The 17968-nt window shown below is 30.5% G+C and overlaps 2 protein-coding genes across 3 annotated transcripts; both read left to right on the top strand.

The window, feature by feature from the left end:
* The first annotated feature begins 924 nt into the window (after window positions 1-924).
* On the top strand, window positions 925-1723 carry LOC113368205 (liprin-beta-1-like). Of its 2 annotated transcripts, none has more exons than XM_026609773.1 (3): window positions 925-1134; window positions 1197-1316; window positions 1545-1723. In XM_026609773.1, the coding sequence occupies exons 1-3, from the start codon at window positions 940-942 to the stop codon at window positions 1608-1610; spliced, it is 381 nt and encodes a 126-aa protein (XP_026465558.1). In that variant the 5' UTR covers window positions 925-939; the 3' UTR covers window positions 1611-1723. The 2 variants fall into 2 exon arrangements, with proteins under 2 accessions (XP_026465558.1, XP_026465559.1); XM_026609774.1 differs by having other exon boundaries at window positions 1197-1293; window positions 1545-1712.
* Window positions 1724-3983: 2260 nt separating this feature from the next.
* Window positions 3984-17967, top strand: LOC113367013 (histone acetyltransferase p300-like; the record flags this gene model as incomplete). The annotated part of the gene is made up of 17 exons (XM_026608645.1): window positions 3984-4474; window positions 5029-5169; window positions 5740-5930; window positions 6003-6234; window positions 6466-6650; window positions 7666-7873; window positions 8139-8450; window positions 8683-8985; window positions 9060-10954; window positions 11031-11157; window positions 11241-11530; window positions 16287-16444; window positions 16523-16603; window positions 16672-17022; window positions 17099-17331; window positions 17404-17765; window positions 17851-17967. Coding segments are annotated over exons 1-17 (5268 nt in total), but the record flags the coding sequence as incomplete, so codon positions are not given.
* Window position 17968: the final 1 nt, after the last annotated feature.

The following is a 17968-nucleotide window of genomic DNA, read 5'->3' as shown; positions in this document are numbered from 1 at the left end:
TCGACTCCCAAATGATATCTTGCTAACAGTTTTTGAACTTTCAAAATTGGTTCAGTTTTTTTGGCTGAACATGAACGAAATTTTTGCATTATTCTGCTAATTTTATGAAAACGGCGCGGCTGGTCACAAATTTTTTTGAAATATTTGAATGCACGGTGCACGTTTTTTGAGAAATAATCGACAAAAGGTTAAATTAAGACCTATATATACACACATGAACTTTTTGCAAAAGTCGAACTATTCGGAATGACTTGAAACGCCGAGAAAACATAAAATTAGCGAATAGGATTTTCTGGAGAACTTCTTCTTTGGGACATAATAATTATACGCACTTATAATCAAAAAACACCCTTCAACAAAAACATCTTATAAGCTTTCAATTTGAATCTGATACGTACTTCGAGTATACATTTTTAGGAGCAGTTCTCAGAATTTCGTAATAAAATATTCTTTATGGATAGTTTGATTATAATATTTATATTTCATATAATTGATATTTTGAATTTAAATATTCAAAGTGCAGTTTCAGTTTTAGCTTTTCCGTTTTATCTATGTATAGCATTGTTATTATTTAAACTTACCTCCGAAACTTTTTCTAATTGCAAAGTATACCAAATAACTTGGCAAAGCAATAATATAGTCAAAGTATGCATTAATATAACTATTTTTTCTAATTCTATTATTTTTGGTTAGGGTCAGAAATTTTGTGGGTGATTCAGTATATTCTTATTCTTATAAACATGTGCTCAGTATCTTTTATAAACATCTTTCTTAACATTTTAAGGCAATAGAATTGCTTCGGCATCCTACTCACTTGGCTTATTAGATTTACATGAAATAAATGGATATATGAGGCTTGCTAGTTATGATTCCAGAATTTATACGAACAAGCATTTGATTTTATTTTTTTTTTACTTTAATTAAGGTGTACACGGAGCTATGCTGGTGCACGAACCTCGATTTTCAAGCGACTTGCTAGCTGATTTATTGAGTATTCCTGCTAACAAAACTTTATTAAGAAGGCATTTGGCCACGCATTTCAAGGAATTACTTGGTCGAGATATTATGCAAGGCAAACGTGAGGCCGAGTCTACTCTTGGCTTTGTTCCACTCACCCTAACAGCTAAAGTGAAGGTTTGTAAATGATATTAATAAATAAAATGTACATATTGTAAACTAAAATATTATTCTTGAAGGTTCCCAAGAAATCACAGTTCTCTTTAAAACGCCATAAAAGCCCCACGTTAGATGATCTTGGAGAATTAGTATGTCCAATGAATGAAAAAGTGCCAGGTGAACGATCTACTCATATGCCTGTGAGTTTGTACTAACAATACTAAAAGCACTAACTGCAACATGTTTTTTTCCATTAAAAGCATTTTTACCTATACTAATTATTTAATATAATAGACTAATATATGAATGATAATCGTCTACTTGAATTATCAACAAATTTTTAAAATGATTTTATTCTTGTTCTCATATTGAAAATAATCTTAATCTTAACATATAATTTACTACTATTGTCAATAAAATACTTTCAGATGAAGAAAAACAAAGCCGGACTGGATGCATCTGAATCATTAGCAGGAATCATTAATGAAAAATAATGTTTTAGCCTTTTTTTTGTTCAACTGACTAACTATTTGAATAATCAAATTGTATAGCTTTAAGTATTTTTAAACATTTTATATTTCAGAATTCGAACGATACACACCTCTAGCCTTGCCATAATGGTGCCTTTTGAAAATATACATATATTTTTTCAAATATCACTAATTAAATTTTTATTCACCTATTAATAGGTAAAATAGTACCTATTATAGCATAGGTTCTTATATAAAAGTATACGGCAAATTATTTTGTTGGAATTGTAATAAATATTTAATATTTTCTGATGTAAATTTTTGTAGATTTTTTAACTATAGATATCCATAGAGCAGTACGATACATTCAGCATAGCATAAATGAAAATAAATATTTTACTTGTATTTAAGGTTTAAAGCATATTGTTTAATATTAAATATTTTGAATGCTAATTATTGTTACTATGACAGCTTGATGTATACTATTTTTACAATATATTTAGGATAGTATTTAGGATTATTAATAATAACAAATAAGATATAATTATTTTATGATTATGTACTGATGTTTATAATTATAGTATAATTTATATATGACCAATAAAAATTATGATATATCATTAATTATTTTTTGATTATATTCCGAAATATCTTTTGTAATTTTATATCATCACATTACATTTCAACAGGTCCAAATTAGAAATTTTCTATTTAAAGATACTACAATTGAAATCTCAAGCCCTATAAGTTTAAGCAATTGGGAGAGAATTAATTGAAACGCACTATTTAATAAAATAACAGCTCATCTGCATCTCTAGAGATAATCTTCAGAATATATATTTAATAATATAATTATATATATATTCTTTTCTTAGAGTTTTATATATTTTATTTTATAAAATTCTACAATATTATGATATTTGTGTAAGTATTACAATTATTTACATATTTTATGCTGTTTATAATATTTTATATATATTTACTTTATAAATTCTACAATATTATATGATATTTGTGTAAGTATTACAATTATTTACATAATATGCTGTTTAGAATATTTTATATTGTGTTAAAATATGTACTTAGTATGAAATTGTGAAGATATTATATTGTACTGTTTTGAAAGGGGTTATATAATTTTATTATTACTTAAATGCATTATTATAATATATGTATAGCTTTTTATAGTAATAATTATTAAACTACTGTATCTGGATGTTTTGCTTTTTTCAGTAACTATTTCAATATATTTTATGATTTTAAAAAGTTTTATGAATTTATTTAGTTTTTTTTTTATTATTATTAAACAGACGTTTTTCTTGTAACGCATTCATTATCAACATATTAATGTTTTAGGATTATTTTTTCCCACCACAATATTCAATATTTAATAAATTGATAAAGAATACGTTTGTTTTAACTATTTTTGTGGATGAAAGAAAACAATTGATAACAAAATAATCGTGCGATTGCTTAAGTCGCCCGTCTATGAGTATTAATTTGACTTATTTGAAGTTTTGAATCTTTTTAGATTGTTTAATAAATTAATTAGTCGTTAATAATCGATAAAATTATATAATTTATAGAATTTTTTTATTTCGATCATGAACGTTCGCGCATAAACCTACGAAAATTTACACTAAAATAATAATGCAATGTAATATAATGTATTGTAAAGTAAATCTTAACTTATTATTTGATATAAGATTACGATACTGACTATGGGGCGCGTGTAATATTATCAAATTAAGAAAAAATGTATAAAGTAAACAATACAAAGAATGAGATATATGATAACATTTTGCGCAATTTTGAATTAAATTTAAGAAAATGAACAGAATACTTGATAATATAATAATAATTAGAATAGTTTGAATATGTTTGATTTATGGTAATCTATTTTATTGTTTGAAATATCTTTTTTAATAATTGAACATTACTAATCCTTCCCGTTTAACTGCGTTTAACTAACTTTTAAAAAAAATAGTTATTGGAAATATTTATAAGAAATTTATTTGTAAATTGTTCAGAGGCAAACAGTAAAAAATTAGCACGGTTGGAATATTTTATTACATTAAAAGAGTTAAATATGTTTTACAAGGATGTATTATCTGTCTTTACTTCATATTCAATGTTGTGTAAATGACACCCTATGACATCTACGAAGTAGTCCACGCGATCGCAGCGCCGACTACACAGCAACAAAGGCACTACTGTCGTATAACGTCCAACCACAGTTGAGTACGATATCACGTGGGCACTACCAACCAATCCACATCGTATAACATTTTAACAAACAGGCAGACATTTTATGACAAGCGTAGAAAAACTTTACATCAACAGCCGCCATTTTGGACTTTCAGCATTCAGTAGAAATTTCGCATTCGTTCTTTCAATAATTGTGACTTGTGTATAGATTTCCATCAAATATTTGTGCAGATTGTGATTTATAAATACATATGTTATAAAAATTAGGTGTTATATGTACAAAAATGTATCATTAGTGAGGTTTTTTTTCGTGAATTGTTTGCTTTCATTGTGCACAGTACCGACGAAAGATGGTGAGAGGTTTTGTAAGCTTGTCGATAGGTTTCTCGTAATGGCTAATGATTAAGTTGGATTTTTTAATATGTTATTTGGGCGACATGATACGCAAAAAACTGTTGTACAAGTAGTTTTACTTAAAAACCAGCGTCATGTATCACTAAAAAATGTGCAACGAACTGAAAATATAATAAATAGTGATAGTGCATTCGGCGGGTAGTAGGTTCGATTCGCGGCGGTAAAGCTTGGTAAACATAGGACCATGGCCGATCATCTTATAGACGAGCCCCCAAATAAGCGGGTAAAGCTGAGGGACCACTTTCAGGGTCCTTCAGACAATACGGGTGAGATATTTATGATATATTTGCTCAATTTAATTTTAAGATTTGCATGTGTATCATATATGTGGAAAGGAGTTCTAGACATCAGTTTGACATGTGGGTAAACGAACGCGTATTTTACCGATATGTTTATTTTTATAAACCCGTAAATCTATCGAAATTTATCTTATTTACTTTATAAATGCCATAAAATATGATTTTTGAAAAATATTGTGCTAAAAAAGACTTCATTTAATAAAAATAAATTATGACAGATATGTTGCCAATCTGTATTAACGCGGTATTAAGATTGAAAAAAATCGAATTGAATTATTTAATATTATAAACAGTTCTTGATTAATCTCTACTTGCATGTCAGCATGAAAACGCTCTGCATGTCCGCGCTTTTTTATTTATAATTTTAAATAAATTTTTATATCACACATTTATTAATTATACATGGTGATATGAGGTAAATTAAAATTTTGTGAAACTCCTCCATGTGTATAGAAAATATTGTATATTGTTTACAATAGCTGTATTAATAATATAAGCTAACAATTGGTGTATGGGTGCAGTTCCGATGTCTATGATGCACCAATCTTACAACTTTGGATTGAGCAATGCTGTGGGTAACGGAGGTTCACAAGGAGGCCCTATGCAAAATCAACAATGGAACAACCAGCAACAAGTTATGCAACATATGCAACAGAAGAGAAGTAAACAAATTAACCATATATATTTATTAATACAACACCAAACAATATACATATGCAACCCAAAATATTTATGACATATAATTAAATAAATTTTGCATGATAAAAAAGTGCTTTTACATTTATTATTGTATGGTGTAAATATTTGATTTGCATTTGTAAACATATATATATAAATATAATATATATATATATATATATATATATATATATAATAATAATTTTTGCATTATTGATATGCTTCAGTATATGAAAATTATTTGAAATTAAATGTTTTTTTAGCTTTCTGATTGCTATTTGTTACTTTACTGAAAAATGTTTCAGATTTTATAAATTTTTGGAAGATATTTGTCAGCAATGTTATGCATTAAATGTAACCTATAATTTTAAAACTATGGTAAATGTAAATATTAGAATTAATTAAATATTAAATTAATTGCATGATGATATGATTAACAATTTTTATATTTTATCTTGAAACATATTGTTTATTATTAATATATAAAACATATTTTAGTGATGAAGAATGTAAAATTATTTGTATATTAATGTATTTATATACTGTACTTTCAGATGTTATTTCTCAAATGGATATGTTTGATCTGGAAAAAGATTTGCCTGATGAGCTAATTTCAAGTGGTTCTTGGGGAGACCAAATTGGCGGAGGCAGTAAGCCTCCAGCGCAAGGGCCAGGCCCTGGTGCATCTATCAATGGAGAAGACAATATTCAACGAATTAATCAATCCAATCATCAACTGCAGCAAGTGTGTATTGATCATTAAATATTTCAATCCAACAGCTTAAACGATTTACTTACTATTAACAATTAATTGCAGAATACAAAAGGATTAGGAAACCAAATGGCACTTACAGGTTTGTTGACCAGTAAGAGTCCAAATCTTCAATCTCCAGTAACACAAGGAACTAAAGACGGCATGGGCATGGGGTTACAAAATCAAATTATTAATAGCAACATGCCCAACAATGTTTGTATGTCAAATTCAATGGCAAATTCTATGCCCATGTCAATGTCTAATAGTAATAATCAGCCTATGAGTTCAATGCAAGGTACACAAATTAATATCTTATATTTATTACAATGAGATAAAAAAAACTCACCTAATCACAAAAGTTATATTCATATTTATTACTTGTTCTAAACAGTTTGTTAAGACTATTTTGTTAATTCACAGCTAATATTTTTTTTTGCTTTAAAGATTTACTTGATAGAACTTGCTTCTCTCACAATTTTATTATTTATTATATAAAAAAAATTACATTTTCTATTACCTATTTTAGGATTAAATAGTGCAACATCAGTAGGGGGTATGATAATGACGAACAGCTCTATGAATACAGGTGGGCATGCAACTATGGGCGGAGGTGGACTAGTGGTCAATAGTGTGAATAAGCAACCACTTTCAGCTTCTCCAATGATGGGAGGCCAACCAGGGATGCATCACACTCAACATGGTTTATCACAGGTAATGAATTTTTTTTACGTGTGAATTAAGCTTTTAGATAAATGGTATATTTTTATATTTCTAATGTATTTATGACTTTTATGGTATTGGCCTATGACATAACTTGAAAAATTTGTTATATTTATACAAAATATTTTTATTCAAATATATAACTTTGTGAGAATGATTTTAAGCATGTGTTTATGGATTATGTGTGTGTAAGCAAGTAATAATTAACATTTATATTTGCGAGGACACAATGTTCATTATTTTAATGTTGAAATATTTTTGTACAAAATAAATGCAAATGATTATTTTATCATTAAATGAATTTCAATAATATTTGTCTGCACTAATATTAAAATATAAACAATAGTGGTTTTAACTGGGTTAGCATAATGTTTACAAGCAGGCTGTCCGAAGCATATTTTGCATTCAAAATTATTGAATTCTACTTCAACATGCAAAGTTTCAATAAAACTATTCAAATTTTTTTTCAACTGTGCGGTCAAAAAACTGAATCTTTACCAAAAACTGTGAATGTTCAAAATCGATTGAGGATTTTTTTTTTTGCACAAACATTCATGAAACAATTTTTATTTCATTAACGAAGCTAACAATTTGGCAACAACTTTAGATATTATAGAGATTTAAAGAAAAGTTATTGATTTGAGAACAACAAACTTCTTCTTTGGGAAACTGATAAAACTTATATTGAGTTGAGTTGTGAATGGCTTGAAGAAGAGATATTTACTTACTTTGTGACTCTTCTTACCATTGGTATATTTTATTACATTAGAATTTAAATACTTACATTTATTTTTCATTTGCAAAAAAATCTTCAGTTGGAAAGGTAAAGCAATCATATTTCAGTTGCAATTCAATGAGTTAGTGGGTATCAGTGTACCATAATTTTTATTATTTGATAATTATATTTATATTATACTATGATGCAAGTTATAGCATTTAAGCAGAAATTTCTATTGTATATATATATTACAAAAACATATCATAAATGAGTTATTTCAACTCTCAGGGAATGCAGAATGGACCAATGATTGCTCGTGCTACAATGCAGCCAGGAGGTTTAATGGGGCCAAGAGTGGTGGGTCATCATATAGGAGGGCCGCGTATGCAGGCACCAAATATGCCTATGGGCCAAATGGGAAACATGCAAGGTCCACCTTATGGATACAGTGGAAACAGCCCAGTGAATGTTAATGCAATGAAACCCCAACTACCAGGTAATTAATTTAATATGTTAAAAAAATATAATAATGACAAACATTTTTTATAATACTGTAGTAATCCCTGCAAATACAATTTGCCACCTTTAAAATATGTTGATAATTTTTGTAGTTTTAATATAATTTTTTTTTAACCTAATGATTTCACATTTTATGGATATAATTTGAATTTCAATTATTTTGAAAGTTTCATTGTGTTAAAATATTATCCTAAATAATAGTTTATAACTGAATTTTTGGTCACTTTTATTTCTAAAATCAGTTGCGGTTGGCATTGTAGCACCACAGCAAAGAGGACCTAACATGGCCACATTACAAAACCGTTTTGTTGCCACTAACACAGCTGTGAATGTACCAGGAGCTGGACAGCAAGTAGGAAATGCTGGTGTTCCAGGTTCTATTCAACCAGGAGTTGTTGGCAATACTGCTACTACTAGTGAAGGAGGTATGGCAGGCCAAACACAACCTCCTGCACCCTCTCCAGCTCAGCCGCAATCTGGTGCTCCTAGTGGGTCTCAACCTGGACCACAAACAGCAACACAACAAATGAACCCATCTCCTGCGACTGGCTTAGGTATATAATTTTTTTATCAATTTGCTTAAGAAACTTTATTTGAAAAATGCTAATTTGATTTTTATCTTTTGTTTTTTTTAAATATATATATATATATATATATATATATATTATTTATTTATTTAATGGAATGTGTAAAAGTTTTAATTTAGATTTATGGTGTTTCAAGAATTTTTTTTATGAAAATATTGTTTTTATGTTACAACAATTAATATGTAATATAAATTTTTAGCGGATCCCGAAAAGCGCAAATTGATTCAACAGCAATTGGTTTTACTTTTGCATGCACACAAATGTCAACGGAGGGAATCTATGGCAAATGGTGAAACTGGTCAGTGTAGTTTGCCTCATTGTAAAACAATGAAGGGTGTTTTAAATCATATGACTACATGCCAAGCTGGAAAAAGCTGTGGTGTTGCTCATTGCTCAAGTTCACGACAAATTATTAGTCACTGGAAACATTGCACAAGATCTGACTGTCCAGTTTGTTTGCCATTGAAACAGGCAGATAAAAATAGAAATAATAACAGTAATGGTGAGTAGCATTATTATTTTAATAGACTATCTAAACTAGAAATTTTATTAATTATTTTATGTTTATAATTGCAGCTGCCACTAATCCTATACCGAATAGTCAAACTCCAAATCCTTCTCCTTCAGACATGAGGAGAGCATATGATGCTCTTGGAATAACACCTCCTGGTCAACCTGGTGGTGCTATATTACCAAATAGTTGCAATATGGCAGGTCAAGGACCTAGACCAGTTCGACTTGTTGCTCCTGTAGTTTTGGGTTCTACCAACCAGTCTAATATGACTCAAGTTCGTGTATTGGGTCCTAACCAGAATCAAATAGGCACTAATCAAAACCAAGTGCTTGCACCAAATGTTAGTTTACCTTTGAGTTCGGATCCTTCCTCAAATCCTATTAGTCAATCAGGAGTTCCGGTACCGTCAGTTTCTCAAACATCAACAAGTTTACAACAGTCTGTTAATATGCAGTTATTTGGAGGATCTGATCAGCAAGCTAATTCAGTTTTAGGAGGTGGTGTCTTGGGAGGCAATAATCTGTCTTTACCAAGTGGTTTGCAAGCTGGGCAAGTGACAGCTGCTCCTGTGCCTGGAACCAAAGAATGGCATCAGTCTGTAACGCCTGATTTAAGGAATCACTTAGTTCATAAACTGGTACAAGCAATATTTCCGACTCCGGATCCCCAAACTATGCTTGATAAACGCATGCATAATTTAGTGGCATATGCACGGAAGGTAGAAGGTGATATGTATGAAGCAGCTAATTCTCGATCAGAATATTATCACTTATTAGCTGAGAAAATTTATAAGATCCAAAAAGAGCTAGAAGAGAAACGCCTTAAGAGGAAAGAACAGCAGCAAATGCAACAGCAACAGCAGCAACAAGTGGGTGTTGTTGGACAAGCAATGAGAGCGACGGGCCCACAAATTCTATCTCCAAATCTAGTTCGTGCTCCTGGACAACCTAACATGCCAGGTGCTGTAATACCAAATCAGCCAAATTTGCCTGGCCACAATCTTCCTGTTCAACAACAAAATATTACAGGGAATACTTCACAAGGTATTCCAACTCACTCCCCTGGCATGAATATAAATTTACCAATTAGGGCACCCTTTTCTGGACAGCATAATATGGTGGTTGGACAACCCGGCCAAAGTCCCAACAGCAATAATATGACTCAACCAAATATGGTTGTACCAAATTCAGGCTTATCACCTTTTGGACAGACTATTGCACCAAGTCCTAATATGACTCCTCCTACAGCTACAACTCCAAATGTGCCTGGAAACAATCAATTTTCAAATTCGAATGGACCAAGTATTCCGACAACATCTCCGGCTCCTAATATGCAATATCCTGATGTTATGAAAGCTCGCTTGGCTGCTGCACAAGCCTCAGCTTCAGTTAATACATCTGCAAATCAGGCAACTGTGCCTTCTCAAGGACCCTTTGGGAAACACTCAGCAAACAATATGCAATTTAATAACATGCAACAGAATAATCGAGTAGGTGGTCCAATGCCACCAACTCCAACATCAGAAAATCAACTTTCCCAAGTTCCTGTGCCGAGTCCAAGTCCTAATATGGTACCTTCAAATACATCAGTGCCTAGTACAATGCCTGGAACACCAAATATGGCATCCACATTGCCACCCCACCCAGATCAAACACCTCCACCTAGCCTTACATCTCCAGTTTCGAATAGTAACGTGACCCTGGGAAAAAGAATTGGGGCCGATAGATCTTCATTGAATTCCAGAAGTTCACAAATGGCTGCACTTGTGGCTGCTGCTAATGATCAAGAAGAGGAAACGTCTCCTTCTCCAACAAAGCAAAGTGGTAAATTGGAAATGAAGTATGAGAGTGCTGAAATTAAAAGAGAAGAGGGAGAATCAAATCACATGACAAAGGGGGACAACTCCAGCAATGGTGTTAAAACAGAAATTAAAACTGAACCTATGGAAGATGGAGAGGTTAGAAAATAAATTTAGTTTTTGAAATCCTTCTGCTAAATGACATCATATTTTCATAAAATTTAAATACTTCCAGATCACAGTTAAAGAAGAGATTAAAGAGGAACCTGGAACACCTAGATCACAAAGTGATATAATGGATATTAAGCCTATGGTTCCTGAACCCATTCAATCAAGTGTTCAAGATAAGAAACGGAAATGCTGTAAGTTGATTTATACTATTATATATATTTTTACAATATAGGTAAAAGTATGTACTGAATTTTAATTATAATTATGATTTCAGTATTTAAACCTGAAGAACTTCGCCAAGCATTAATGCCAACCTTAGAAAAATTATATAGGCAAGATCCAGAATCTTTGCCATTTAGAGAACCAGTGGATCCAATTCTTTTAGGAATACCTGATTACTTCAATATAATAAAAAAACCTATGGATTTATCATCTATTAAAAGAAAGTTGGACACAGGACAATACAGTGATCCATGGGAATATGTAGATGATGTATGGCTTATGTTTGATAACGCCTGGCTTTATAATAAGAAGACTACAAGGATACACAGACACTGTACAAAAGTAAGTAAAAATATTGATTATATGCAAAATTGCTTTAACCAATGATAACAAAGTTAATATTTCTACTTCTCAATGGGAAACCGAAACTTCTCAAACCAGAAAATCCAATTTGCTAATTTTGTTTTCTTGAATGCCGATTTCTATAATCTTATATATAAAAATGGATCGCAAAATGTGTTGGTAAGCGCATAACTCAGCAACGCCTGGACCAATTTGACCAATTCTTTTTTTAAAATGTTCGTTGAAGTCCAAGGATGGTTCTTACGGCGAGAAAAAATCGAATAATTGCCGGGAAAACCCTAAAAATAACCCTTTTCTTTTTCTCATACAAACATTTTCTAACTTAAACGTAGAATCACTTAACGTTTCATATATCATTTTATTCGTAATTTTAATCTGCATCTTTCGTCCGAACAAAGTTTTTTCGTATCTTTTACGGTTTGGATTGTAGAGAGCAATTTGTATGAATATTGTTATTGAATAGTTCACAGTTCACACTATTCTAAATTTCTCTAAAGAAAACAAAGTATTATATATCGTTAGAAAGGTCTCAAAATTCTTAGATCTTTTCCCATATTTTGCAACTTCGAATTCCTAACGGTGTGGCCTACAGGCGAGTTGCAGTAGTAAAATTCAAGGAAAACTAGAAAATCTCGAGAAAATTATATGAACACACTTAACGATTTATATATCATTTTATTCGTAATTTTATTCTGCATCTTATATCCAAATAGAATGTTTTCGTTTCTTCTACGGTTTAGTCTGGAGTATGGAATTTGTGTGAATTGTTCAAATGCAAAGTACGGTTAGGTTTGAGCAATAAGTTCGATATTAATCTAAAAAGAATCATATAAATTGTTAGATGAAACTCCAAGTCACAAGAACAGACAATGAACCTATTTTATTTATTTATTTATTTACTTATTTATTTATGATGTTTGTCAGTTTGATATACGTTATATGTTGTGATGTAGCTGATTTGGTTTTTACTGTATAATTGAAATTTAAGTGTAGAAATTGTACATACATTTCGGTATAGATTGTAATGTAAAAACATGGATGATTATTTTTAACTAAACGGTAAATACCAGTATAGGTTTTTAAAAAAATTGAGTTTTTAAGCATGGGTACAGGACAACGTCTGTCGGGTCAGCTAGTATATATATATATATATATATATAATATATTTTTTTATTTTGTTTAAATTATATACATATTTAACATGAACATAAATTTTACATAAAAGAAAAAACTTCAAAAACATTACATAATTTTTAAATAAAAATGAAACAATTAAAACCTACAGATCACTGTCACCATTATTTTGCGCAGGTGGTTTGAAAATTTTGTCTAAAGTTGTTTGTCCTGCTTCTTGTCTATTTCTTCCTTTAGTGATTTATAACAGCTAATGGCTGAGTTAATTCCTCGAGACACATTAGCGCTACGTTCGACGTCAGGATCGTTTTCAAGGAGGATGTTTATTCCTTGTTCAAAATATGAAAAAGCGCTCGTTATGATTTTTGATGTTAGCTGTTTGGATACAACAGGTTCTGTATCTTCATCAATTGCCGGTTCTACTTGCAACTGAAGGAGTTCCTCATATGAAAGGGGTTCCCTATCAGCTGCAAGTAGATCCAGCACATCAGATTCGTTTAAATCTTCAAAACCGAGATTGCGCAATATATCGACATAGAGAAAAAAAGCCGTTATAGCAAAACATTTTAGGCCGTATATCGAAAACGTACCTTAATTAAAGAGGGCCGTTATAGCGAAAGGCCGTATAAAGAGCGGCCGTATAGCGAGGCTTGGGTATATATATATATATATATATATATATATATATATATATTAATTTGGAAATATGAACAAACAACACTCTTTTTTGCACTATTTAATTAAATAATAATTAGAGACTAGGTTTGTCTCATCATCAGTGTGTTATAATTTAAAATTTAAAATATGGAAACCTATATTAGCATTATGTGTTATCCTTTACACGTTGTTTGAAATATCAGTATTTCAAAAAAGAGTGTTGTTTGTTCATATTTCCGAATTAATATCTATTATCTACTCAGAATACATTTGTTATATATATTCTGTATGTATATATATATATATATATATATATATATATATATATTAGGGTGGTCCTTAAAATGGTCATTTTCGAATTTCCTTGCTCCCAGGGGCTCAAATGGTTCCAAATTGATAAAAAACAATTCTCTGAAAGTTTTAGCTCTTAATATTAACGTTTAGATAGAGCGCAATTCAATCAAAGTTTGTATGAAAAGAGCATGGAAAAAATTTTGAAAATTAAAAAAAAATCTTTTAGGTATTACTTAGCGACAAATAAATAAGTTTTATTCATTTATTTGTACGCTAAATTACATTTAAAAAACATTTTTAAAATTTTTGAAAAATTTTCCATTCTATTTCCATACAAAACTTTGATTGAATTGCGCTCTATCTAAACGTTAATATTAAGAGCTAAAACTTTCAGAGAATTGTTTTTTATCTATTTGGAACCATTTGAGCCCCTGGGAGCAAGGAAATTCGAAAATGACCTTTTTAAGGACCACCCTATATATATATATATATATATATATATATATATATATATATATATATATATTGTGTGTAGAACAAGCAAATATTTACAAATCCGAAACTCTATCATCTAATACTTGTATATATATGTGTGCTTTTATGTATATGTGTGAAAGTTTGTAAGCCAAAATTTGTTAAACCGTTTGGACACCACTCCACAAGGATTGACGCTGAGTGCATTCAAAACGATTGGCTTAGCCGTTCCTTTAGATTTGCGGAAAAGTGCAAAATTTTTCGTCAAAACTTTTACAAAGAAAATCCTCTAACGATTTTGAAAATAAAAACCCTTTGAAAAATATCAGTTTTGAATCATACTGATTAATTTTTGGTTAAGATTGGCTGGACTTACTAGTTAATTATTGAAAACATTTGGGCGGTTTTGATAAAACTTTGTATGACAATATATTTCGTGGTGTATAAACTAATATACATAATATTACGACTATTATGTTTGGAATATGTCTCACTTAGAATCAACGCCGGGTATATTTCGTTCAGTTGTGCACTTTCACCGATTCCTTCACTGTTTAGTTAAAACAATTACAGATTTTACATAATTGCGCATGATATCAATTGGAAATTGAATTGATTAGTTTTTAGTAAAAGCATTTTTTTTTTCAAATGAACAGTTGAAAATTTTATTGTAGCAATATGTAAGCTTCCTAAGCCATTCTAAAAAGATTGACAACAAAATTAAAAGGTGTATGTGTTCGTATGTATGACTTTTCGCCGTTTTTCTTTAAAACGGCTGTATCGATTTCAAAAGTTTAAAAGCCATTCCGTGAAACTTCAAAAGAACTAGCGCTGATTAATTTTGCGAGACGATCGGTCGAGCTTTAACTTCCAAACTGCAGATAAGTGTAAAAAAAAGTACATGTTTTTTTCCCTTTTGTTTGGCGATGTTTCCTTTCATTGAACAATTGATAGCATTCAAAATATTTTTTGGATATAACGATATAGTATCTTTGTCAAATTGTATGAAATCAAACAATTTGCAATACTTTCTAACATCATATGATCCTATAGCAACTCGTTGTACTTATAAGGTTGTGCTTTAAGCAAATATATGATTAAAATCATTTTAAATCAGCAATCAGTTTGTTAAAATAAACCGATATTTTAAAACTGGATAGATAGTTTTATATGCTTTTATGGAGGCAAAGAAAGACTAGTTGGTATTGGTATTTTGCCTTGAGGCAAGTTACACGAACTTCCCGATATGTGTAAATAATCAACTTAATCAATAAAATATAAATTAATTTATGAGTGATTAAAAGTATTTCGAGTGTATTTATTACACACTATTGAAAACGAACGAACACTCTATCGTTATACTAAGTAATTCGTCCAATTTTAATTTTTAACAAATGTCAAAAAAAATACTACTAATTTTCTCAAACTTCGAATTTTTAAAATTGAATTAAAAAATTGTATTGCTTATGGTAAAGCCGTAATATTTCAGTAACCTTTACCAAAAACTAATCAGCACGTTTCCCAACCAATACCTTTCGAACAGTTTTTGAATTTTCAAAATCGATTCAGAATTGCAGGCTAAAACGTGGACGAAAAAAATTCACTTTTCTACGATTTACGAAGAAACGGCTTGGCTGATCGTCGCGCAAAATTGATAAACGCTAACCCTCATCGAGATACATTGAATGGCTTTGAAATTTTTGAAATCGGTCCAGCCGTATTTGAGAAAACGTCGATTTACGGCATAAAATCTATTCACATACACATACAAACAACAATACTTTTTCCAAATTTGGTCTCATTCGATTCAGAATGGCTTAAAACGTCGAGAAAACACAAAATTAGCGAATCGAATTTTTTGATGAAAAAATAAACTTCTCCTTCGGGAAGTTAATAATGCGATAAACTCAAGTAAAATACATGGCGGCGTGGTCAAATTCAAGTCAGGTCTACTAGACATTTTAAGCTGCAGGTCTACAAATTTGGATTTTATTGTCAATATGCGAATTCATTTTGAAAATCGCATTTGAATATATGCCAATCTGGGTTTAATGTTGCCTAAATCCAATTTGTTGGTAATCCTGTTGGTGTTAACTTCTATGTTTAGTAAAAATTGCTATTGACATCAAAGCAAAGTGCCACTTATACCTACGTATATATGTTTTTTTAATTTCAGCTATCAGAAGTCTTTGAGCAGGAAATCGATCCTGTCATGCAAGCATTGGGTTACTGTTGTGGACGTAAATACACTTTTAACCCCCAAGTACTTTGCTGTTATGGTAAACAATTGTGTACAATACCGAGGGATGCAAAATATTTCAGTTACCAGAACAGGTTTGTACATTGAGTTACATTTTAATGTAAATAATCTCTATGTATTAAATAATAAATATTTTTATCTTTTTCTTCAAGGTATACGTTTTGCCAAAAATGCTTTAATGATATACCAGGTGATACAGTAACTTTGGGTGATGATCCACTGCAACCTCAAACGTAAGAATATTATTTTTTATGATAAACTAATAAGATAACTAATATTATTTATTATCATTTATTTACAGTGTGATCAAAAAAGATCAGTTTAAAGAAATGAAGAATGATCATTTAGAATTAGAACCTTTTGTTGTATGTGGTGATTGTGGTAGAAAGCAACACCAAATATGTGTTCTACACTTAGAGCAAATTTGGACAAGTGGTTTTGTGTGTGATAATTGTTTGAAAAAGAAAGGTGCTAAACGGAAAGAAAATAAATTTAATGCTAAGAGATTGCCAGTATCAAAATTAGGCATATATATTGAAACAAGGGTAAATAATTATTTGAAAAAGAAAGAAGCAGGTGCTGGTGAAGTTCACATACGAGTTGTAGCTAGCTCAGACAAAGTTGTTGAAGTCAAACCAGGCATGAGAAGCAGGTATATAATTTTAAGCAATCTATTTTGTTACAAATTGACATTTTAATATATTTACCATTTGAATTGTGCATTTTAGGTTTGTTGAGAATGGAGAATTGCGAGGTGAATTTCCATATCGTGCAAAGGCCTTATTTGCTTTTGAAGAGGTAGATGGAACTGATGTATGTTTTTTTGGAATGCATGTTCAAGAGTATGGATCTGAATGTCCTGCACCTAACACAAGGAGAGTTTATATTGCATACTTGGATTCTGTACATTTTTTTCAGCCTAGGCAATACAGAACGGCTGTTTATCATGAAATTTTATTAGGTAAGGCATTTTGGCAAAGAATTTATATTCAATTTTTTAAGATGAAGTTTCAAGTTTTTTTTTCTTTTTTAGGTTATATGGACTATGCAAAACAATTAGGTTATACAATGGCTCATATATGGGCCTGTCCCCCGTCAGAAGGTGATGACTATATTTTTCACTGCCATCCAGTTGAACAAAAAATTCCTAAGCCAAAGCGATTACAAGAGTGGTATAAGAAAATGCTTGATAAAGGCATTATAGAAAGAATTATATTAGATTATAAGGATATCTTAAAACAAGCAATGGAAGACAAATTATGCAGTGCAGCGGATTTACCTTATTTTGAAGGAGATTTCTGGCCTAATGTATTAGAAGAAAGTATAAAAGAATTAGACCAGGAAGAAGAAGAAAAGCGAAAACAGGCAGAAGCTGCAGAAGCTGCTGCTAATGCTGTAAGTTTCTTAACATAAGTTAGAATATTGTTTTAAAATCTTTGTTTTATCAGCAAATGAATATTAATCCATAACAAATTTTCAGATATTTTCGCATTCGGATGATAATGAGATTGGCCCAGATGGGAAGAAGAAAGGCCAAAAGAAAGCTAAAAAATCAAACAAATCCAAATCTAGCCAGCGAAAAAATAGTAAGAAATCTA

This window comes from Ctenocephalides felis, unplaced genomic scaffold, assembly GCF_003426905.1.
Source record: "Ctenocephalides felis isolate EL2017-DRISC unplaced genomic scaffold, ASM342690v1 CF-g0.4_SCAFFOLD_01170, whole genome shotgun sequence".
Lineage (NCBI taxonomy): Eukaryota > Metazoa > Arthropoda > Insecta > Siphonaptera > Pulicidae > Ctenocephalides > Ctenocephalides felis.
The sequence above is the reverse complement of the archived record's forward strand: the minus strand, read 5'-3'. Positions and strand labels throughout refer to the sequence as shown.